This window comes from Apodemus sylvaticus, chromosome 4 (genome assembly GCF_947179515.1).
Source record: "Apodemus sylvaticus chromosome 4, mApoSyl1.1, whole genome shotgun sequence".
Classification (NCBI taxonomy): Eukaryota; Metazoa; Chordata; class Mammalia; order Rodentia; family Muridae; genus Apodemus; species Apodemus sylvaticus.
In genome coordinates this window covers 34771855-34780958 of record NC_067475.1, presented here as the reverse complement: position 1 = coordinate 34780958, position 9104 = coordinate 34771855, and the positions used below count along the sequence as shown (strand labels likewise).

General features: G+C 40.6%; 1 protein-coding gene across 3 annotated transcripts in view; it reads right to left on the bottom strand.

The window, feature by feature from the left end:
- Positions 1-324: 324 nt before the first annotated feature.
- Ap1ar (adaptor related protein complex 1 associated regulatory protein) overlaps positions 325-9104 on the bottom strand; it is a 30782-nt gene continuing 22002 nt past the window's right edge. For all 3 annotated transcript variants that reach the window (XM_052179272.1, XM_052179274.1, XM_052179273.1), the window contains 5 exons: positions 7852-7950; positions 5837-5892; positions 5139-5212; positions 4824-4952; positions 325-2008 (listed from right to left, as the gene is read on the bottom strand). In XM_052179272.1, the coding sequence (XP_052035232.1) occupies positions 1746-2008; positions 4824-4952; positions 5139-5212; positions 5837-5892; positions 7852-7950 (621 nt within the window). In that variant the 3' untranslated portion in view covers positions 325-1745. The remainder of the gene's footprint in view (positions 2009-4823; positions 4953-5138; positions 5213-5836; positions 5893-7851; positions 7951-9104) is intronic.

Below are 9104 nucleotides of genomic sequence, written 5' to 3'. Positions count from 1 at the left end.
TCAGTGACAAAGATCCAAGCAAGACCAAAGGGCACAAAGGCCACCCAGAATGCACACACAGCTGGAGGGAGAAAGAGCGGTCAGGTCTCACGGCTGGGACAAAAGGCTGAGGTGACATTAACATCCCAGAGCAGGCACGAGCTGTCAGGTTCTCCCAGCATCCCGGTCCCTCCCTGCTACAGAGAGCTGCTGGCAAACCGCATCCCCTACCCTACTTAAAGCATCTTTTTATTATGTCTTCTTATCTTCATAGCTGATTTAAGAAAATAATTAATTAGAGTCATACCACCTGCACTATGATGAAGCAATGATGAGCAAACATCATTAAATGTAAAAATGTTTATTCACAATCTTTTAGAGGTTACCATTCCTTCAGAAAATTCTTTATGAACAAAAAGCCAAGAAAATTACAACAGTAGCTTATGCCAAACCAAAAATATACATCTGATGTAATATAAACCTTAAAAAGCATCAACACAGGCAATGTGAATATAGATACCTTTAAATTATTTCCATGACACACCTACAATTTAAATTTTAAGATAGATATAAATAATAGCATGACCTAATGCATATTTACATATCAAAGTATATTTATTTGTATGAGATTTAAAAATGACAAAATTACAGATGTCATCGTATAGCAGTTCAAATATTGAAAGGGCCACATAGGTTTTCACGGACAGCGAGAACTTTACTATTTCTACCCGGATCTTCCTGTACCGTTGAAAGCATGCACCATCGCTGCTCTAAAGAGAAACACCGCAAGGGAGACAGAATACAGTGTGCTTGCCAAAGTGATGCTCAGGCCTCAGCCAAATCAAGGAATACAGCTAGGACTCATTGCCCAGCCCTGGCCTGCTCTAAGATTCAGACACGGGTCGTCGATATGCCAGCCTGTTAGTTCCATCCACAAAGTGCCTTGTACTACAAGGCAAAGGAAAGGGCAGTATAATCAATGGGACCTTTCACATCAGAAAGGATTATATGTACTTTGAAATACCCGTATTTTAGTATTTTCTTAAATCATTCACAGAAAATGTTCTGTGTAAAAATCTTCCAAAGATCATTCACTGGAAACAGAGAATTTTTAAAAAATGAAAGTGAAAACTTAAAATCACAATTCAAGGCCAATATAATGGTATGTAAGAGGAAGTAAAAAAATTAAATATATATTTTTATGTATTAGTTTTAATTATGAGCAACTCAAAGCGTCCAACCTCTGGAAGCATCTTTAATCCTGTCATCTCTTACTTAGATAAGTGGAGCAGGACTTGGATCCATCGATCTCCCATTACTGCTGCGTCCTGGACATGGCAAGTAAAGCCGCACAGGGGCGCTGCGGGAGGGACTGCCTCCCGGGAAGCCGCTGTCCCTCTGCATGCTGCCTGCGCGTGTGCTGAGGATTAACACAAAGTACTTTCAGATTGAGTTTGATAATAGGATAGGCTTAGTAAAGCAATCAGAGTAAAACTAATACAGACTTAAGATGCAGAACTCGGCCAGGTGAACAGAAAGGCATGAGTGTTTGATATGTCAGAATCACTGAGTCAGTCCTGGGATGCAGAAGGCAGATGCTAAGGTCACACCTGACTGAAGCACTCAGCTGTCCCTCCACTCTTGCTCCTTCTAGGAAAACAAGCATTTGCCACGTGGTTTGCCACGCCTTAACAAAAAGCCTTGGCATGCCACCTGTACATTCTAGTTGATTTTTAACATTTGGTAAGTAAGGTCACAGTTTCTTCCTATCGGATCTGCTGGTCTGTTTCAGACTGCTTGATGGCAGAATCCGACAGGTCTAACACAGGGTTCACAAACCCGGCGTACTCAGAGTTGCCGTTGTCATCCATCTCAGCACTGACAAAGTCGTTCTCCCACTCCAGCCCGTTGGAGTCGTCCGAGGCGGACGTGGGGTTGCTGCCCTTCTTGCTGCTGGACTTGAGCGCTGCCCGCAGGATGTCCTCCTCTGTCTTGGATCGCTCTCTCATGGGCAGCATCCTATTCATTCCTAGCATTTCAACAACATTGAAAAAATCCCAGTCAGAATAAAGAGCTGTGGTAGAAGACTCGTCAGCTAAGCCAGGGGTTCTGATGTACACCAAGGGTCCCAGCACTCAGGCGGCTGAGGTACTGGGCTCTGAGTTTGAGGCCAGCCTGGTCTACAAAGAGAGTTCCAGGACATCTAAGGCTACCCAGAGAAACCCCACCTGGAAAAACAAACAACAACAACAACAACAACAACAACTTGCCAGCTTAATAATATGATTGTTCTTGTTAGACTCTAAGGCTTGGTTTGTGAATTAACCTACAGAGCCAGTCCTGCAGAAGACCTCCACATATCAGGCCTTTTGAAAAACAAACAAACAAACAAACAAAACCTTGCCACACTCATCTCCTGATAAGAAAAATATTCTGAAGGGCCACAAATCAAACACAACAGGGACCAGAGGTCACTGCTCCAGGTCTCATATGGCCACTTGGTATCTTTGCCAAGGTCCTTTCCCAGCAGATGACGGCTGCATTTCCTGGAGAACAGCAAAGACAGCAGTACAGAGATGACGTAGGCCTTCGGAGGACCCGGCCGCACTGCACTTTCAGTACATTAGCCAGCCTGTGAGGCTAAGACTGCACCATCATCTGCTCCATTTAGAGTGCAAGAAACTGCAGCAGAGAGATGCAGGTCCATCAGGGCACAGATCTACGAAGCACAGCCTGACACCCCAGGGTTCCTGCAGCCTGGCCAGTCTCACGCTCAGCTATGCTCTATCCAAGGCAGAATTTTAATTTACCCAGTCTGGCCCCAAAGTCTGTATTCTTGTGATAGCTGGTTCTCAACTACAATGGAGTGCAGACGGTTCACAGTTCTACATTTAATACTCAGTATAAACTGTTAGTAACATACTCCTGAAAACATTACAAAGACTCAACTCAATAAAGTAAGTCATACTAGATGAGGGCACTATAAAAATATGAGCTAGGCTGGGAAATGGATGGCTCAGTTGGTAAACTGCTTGTCACACCCAGGAAAACCTCAGCAGCCATGCAGAGGCCTAGTGTGGTTGCAGCTATACTCTGAGTTGAAGAGGCAGAGATGGGCTCGGGCTCCAATGGCCAGCCTAGTAAGCAGCGAGTCCGGTTCCCAGAGACACAGACAGACAGCTCTAGAGCACTCGAGACTGACCCTGCCTTAATATGCACACACATACATCTATACCACAGAGAAACTGTGTAGGCTGAGAAATCCATATGCCTACGCATTTTAGAACGGTGGACCTGTTTCTTTGGACGGAAATTTCTCTAAAGAGAGCTACAATTGTCTACCAACCAAAAAGAAGGTTTTCAGTGGCTTCTTTCCTCCATCCATTCTGGTTGAACAATTCTGCTAATGAGCTGAGTGATGGCGGGGACAGTCTTACCTGTGGATACCCGACAGAGTAAGTACGAATGACCTGGAGACTGGGATCCAGCCCTATACTAAGGTAAGTGCAGGGCTGGGGAAGGGGACACCAGGAAGATTTAACAAGCAGATGTAGCCAGTCAGAAAGCTATTCAAATTCCCTGTCCGTCTTTTAATTGACAAAACAAATTAGCATGATTAAAGGATATCTAAGATCTATTTCACCACAATATCCTATGATTTGCTTAAAGCATACTGGTTCTCTTTAAGTTCTGTGCTCTAATTCTTACATTGTGCATTTTTAACATGGAATTGTGTTGGAAACAAGTCAATATTTCTTCTACAATTCTGAGCATGTGTGTGTGCCATCCTTGTGCTGGGTGTTTTATATAGCTAGCGCCAACCATTTTCATTTTCCCCAAACAGTTTTTTTATTGTTTCTTTTTGTGTGCTGCAGATCAACCTAGGTCTCTGCACATGGTAGGCAAACACTCTACCTTTAAGCTACATTACCTTCCCTAGCCTAATACTTTAGAGTTAATAATACATTAGCATTTATTTTATATAACATGAAAAATTACATTTATTCTTCCTCCTTGGGGATGAACAACCACTGAGAGATTAAGTGTATATGTAAGTACTACAGCCTGGAAGCCCAACCAGATAAAATTCAAACTTACACCTAAACAACAACTTCTGTTCTATAAAAACCCTCAAGAATTAAATTGTTCATTTATAGTGAATCATATATTAGCTAACTTGACTTTAAACTGCTCAGAAGGAAGCAATAACCTTCAAGTAGAAAACCTCATGAGTTAGGTTAGAAAACATTTTTTTAAAATTATCATTTGCTCTCTTAATCTCAAAGAACATAAAAATTTAAGTACTTTTCTAAATAACTGATTATGAGATTCTAAGTGTTAATTTATTTTAAGTCATGGCTAGTATGATGCTGAGCTGGTGAAGATGCTACTGCCAAGGAGGATGGCTTGGGTTTAATCCCCACACAGTGGGAGGAGAGAACCAACGCTCTCAGAGTTGTTCTCTGACCTCCACGCCTGTGGTGTGAATGTCATAAGTGTGTGTATACACACATGTGCTCTCTCTCTCTCTCTCTCTCTCTCTCTCTCTCTCTCTCTCTCTCTCTCTCATCCTAAATATAAGAAGCAATAACTGTTAGCCAGGTGTTGAAGCTCATGCCTTTAACCCCAGTACCCAGGAGACAGAGGTAGGTGGGTCTATGTGAGTTTGAGGCTAGCCTGGTCTACAGAGCAAGTTCCTGGACACCAAAGACCAGAAAAAAAAAGTCTTATTATGACTTTTCACAGGCTTGTAAATACTCAATTTAAATACCATGAAACACAAGGCCGAAGATATTTTGACTAACACAGGAATGTGACTCTCCAGGGAAACTGAGGCAGCATACCTTCTTCGTCTTCCCATTCCAGGTCTAAGGAGGTGCTGTCGTCATTCCCACTTGTTGATTTGGTTTTGGTCATTAGGTCACAGCTGCTTTCAGTATTTGGTGTCAGCACTGTGGCATCAGATGAGAGTCCTGGAACACACATCAAGTGAACTGAAATGTCACACAACTCTGACCACAATAGTCATTTTCTTTTTTTCTTTTTTAGGGAACAACTGTCTCTCTAAATCTTAACATTCTTCCAAATTTCCAAAAACATAGTTCTTAATGTGGTGAAAAGTGAACTGAAAATGTTCATAGAATATTTTAAGGACTTACTACTACTTCGAAAAACTTCGTACTGTGACTTTATATTTCTTAAGGAAGATTCAAAGTCGTCTTCTGGTCCTGCACTGTAATAAAAGTGAATTTTAAAAATGCATTAGTAATAGATTCAAAAGAATGAGTATCTGTCAGTGGTGGAATTTCTGGATTGAAGTGTATTCTCCAAAACTGTAACTGTAGTACAATCAGAATATTCTGGTGAAATGGGTCATAATCTATGTAATGCTATCATGAAACTGCAGACTGACAAGCTGTGAAGGCCAGCCCTCAGAGCGAACTGTACAGTAGCCCTACACCAACAAGCATGAGCATGTTCTTCATTAAGGAGGATGAACAGCTAAGGCTGCTGCCAACCTTCCTGCAGGAACCTAGTTACCACATCCCCTTCTACAATGATGATGCTATCACTCTTACAAAGGCATCAGTCAGTTTGAATAAATGACCACTTATACATTCATACACATGTATTATACATACACATATGTGTGTATATGTATATATACATGTATGTTTGTATGTATGTATGTATGTATGTATGTATGTATGTATGTAAAATTTTGTAAGCCACATACATACATGGGAACCCAGGGCCTTGAGCATGTGAATATATTCACAAACATCTGTGGCAAACAGAGTCTGTTTGGAAACAACCCTTTCTGCTACAATGAGAGGAAATGCACGGTGCTCTTTACCTTTGATAGTCTCCACTGCTAGGATGATAGCGCTGAGCAACTCTCTGCTTTTCTTGCTTTGGAAACACAATGCAATACAAAATCATTTTGATGTTAAGTTATTCTCTTATAAAATACCCATGCAATGCCAACATCCTTCTTTGCCTAGTTTCTAAAAACAAAAGGTTAGTATTATTCCACTGAAATAATTTTCCTTCATCATTACTTCATCATCTACATCCTCCTATTTAAGGACAGGATTTTCCTCAGCTTAGCAGTATGTGATGTTTTAGTGCTGAGAACATCCAGATTGTGAAGTGGGTGTACACGGATGTGTACTGGTGCCCTAACATTCTCATAATCCTAAGAACTCCCTGACAAGAAGGTAAGCCAACGGTTAGGTCACACTGCAGTCCTCTTGGCTGGAGTAAGGAGCAGAAGCTGATCTCACTCAGGTACTTTAATGGCAATGGTTTGTTTTTGGGACTCAGCACAGGATTCTACAAGCCGTCCAAGTTGTGCTTTGAAGGTGGCTGGGTATTCCTGGCATGAGTGTTAATTTCTGCTTCTCCTCATGTTGATTACAGATGGCCATTGTCCTGTCTTAGCAGACCCAGCTATGAAAAGCAATGAACCAGCGCCTGTCTGTATCACTGGGTCCACGTATGAGAGCAAACGATGCATTCCCAGAGCAAACACTGGGTCATGGCAACAGGGACACAGAGAACCTAGATTACCCAAATGGACACACCAAATGGGGCGCTTTAATCCAGTGGTTCTCAACCTTAAGGCTGTGACCCTTTATACTGTTCCTCATGTTGTGGTGACCCCAATCATAAAATTATTTTTGTTGCTACTTCTTAACTGTAATTTTGCTACTATTATGAATCGTAATGTCTGATAGGCAAGGTATCTGATATGTGACCCCTGTGAAAGGGCCATTTGATCACCAAAGAGATCTTGGCCCACAGGCTGAGAACCACTGTTTTAACCAAAGACATGGTAGAGAGAATTTATTATTGTAAAAAAGAATGCCTATATTAAGAACAACAATTAGTTTCATAGAAAGTGACAGTCAACTATAAAGTTTTCCACTACTTAGGGTGTACTATAAAAAGGCACTTCCCCATGAAACCCACCCCCTCAGAAAGAGAGAGAAAGACAATAGTTCATATGGAAATCACAAAGACAGAATTTTTTTCAGGTCATCTGAATTTGGAGTTTTGGGCTGGCAATCCACACAGTGAATTATGACTATGCGCCGCTGCGCCTGAACTCTGGCTCTCCGGGGTCTCAGCAGCAAGATCTGCCCTTCATCTTTCTCATCTGTAAAGTCAGGGTTCCAAATGCCACCTTCTCCTAAGACTGCTGTAAATTTTAAACTAAGACCCTTCCCAGTAATGTTTCTGACACTTAGTTCTATAAAACTGTTCTGACTCTGTTCCTTAGCTGTTACGTATGTGAAAATGCCATATTCCCATGTCATGGTAGGAGATGGTCAACTGTCTTCCCTGATATATACTAAAGATTTCTCAACAAACACTTAATGTCTTAAACACTAAGAAACTGAAAATTATACAATACCCCTAGTAAGCCATGAAGCACATCACTTGTCTTATATTAAAAGTTCTTATTCTTACCATTTAAGAAACTGTTTTTAAAAGTCTTCATGAACATACATTAAAATACTTGAGAAATTATATTAAAGGCTAATTTCTAAATATTTGTCCTCTACACACAGTACTTTCCCCAAAAGAATTTGAACTTAGAACACTAGAATTCATCCTTAGGCTAAACAAGAATCAGCTCCTGCTAACCTAAAGCTACACTTACATAGTATCAAGCACATGTTTATGTTACTTCTAGAAGATAAAGATCGATTAATTTGCCTTTGGGATTCCAAAGAATATATGCATAAGTACGTCCTCTACTAAACATGGAGCCGTTGATTCTAGGAGAGAAGTCCCAACTTGGAATCGTCAGAGGAAACAAGGAGAGAAGGAACCCTGGTGTGCGCTGGGGTCCGTCCCCCTCACCTCCAGGAGCTTTCGCTGCCTTGCTGCCCTGGCTGCTTCACGCTGGGCAGCGTATAAAGCTTCTTCTTCTAGTCTTAACTTCTCCTCTTGTAAGGCTAACTGTACATGAACAAAACAATAAGGATTAACAGAAACCAGAACCTGTCTAGCTGCTCTAAAACCAGCTACTCTGATTATAAAACAAAACATAAATCATTGAAAATAACTGATATCTATGACACATATCAAAACTGGTATGTCTGTAGCTGCTCGTTTTAAATTCCTTTATAAAATATCCCAGATGTAGATATTACTGGATTCTGTAGAAAACGCGCTGACTTTCATTTTCAGGAATCATTTTCGTACTTGTCACCCGAAAATAATGGCTTTGGCCCTCACAAATCAAAAGGCCTAGAATCCAAGGTCAATCACATCTCTGCTTTTCCCAGATTCTTGTCTTTCCACTTAATTGATAGCTATACACATTTCTCAATTTTATGAGCATTCATTATTCAAAAACTATTCTCTAGTTTACATTCTTACCATTCATAATAGCATACACAGAACCCTAGTGATAAGTTACTGCATTGTAAACCTAAGCTAACCTTAGATTAAAACTGCATTTTAAATCAAGTACTAACTTCTTTTTTTCTTTAGATCACTATTAGCTATAATGTATAGATTAAATGAATATATTTGAAAATCGCAAATGTTAGTATACATACTGTATTTTGTTTTTACTTTAAAAAAATCCTTTCTGGTACTGTAGACATATAGCACCTTTATTTTGAATTATGGTCTCACTATATAGTTTGGGCTGTCCTTAACTTGGTATGTTCCCCAGGCTAGACTAAAACTCACATGCTCCTGCCTACACCTATCAAGTGCTAGGAATTATAGGCACATACCACCATGCCCAGCTCAAAAGACTGCTTTTAAATGTAGAGCGAAATACAACTGATTGTCTTTAATTTAGTAATAGTGAAGCCATGACTACAGACCACGCCCATAAATTTATGTAGAATTATAACTGGGCAAGGTTCCTGGTTCACTCAGAACAAATAAACCCAAGACACATTAAAACTTAAACATGGTTCATGGTGAAACACAGCAGTTGATTTAAGCTGACCCAGAAAAGGATCTGCTCTTGCTTGGCATGTCTGCTAGTAAACCGAGAACTGTATCTAAAGAGTACTCTACAATTGTCATGTGACATCACATGAGCTCTTACTCGAAATCAAACTACTTATAGTAAGCTGAAATACGTCTTCAAC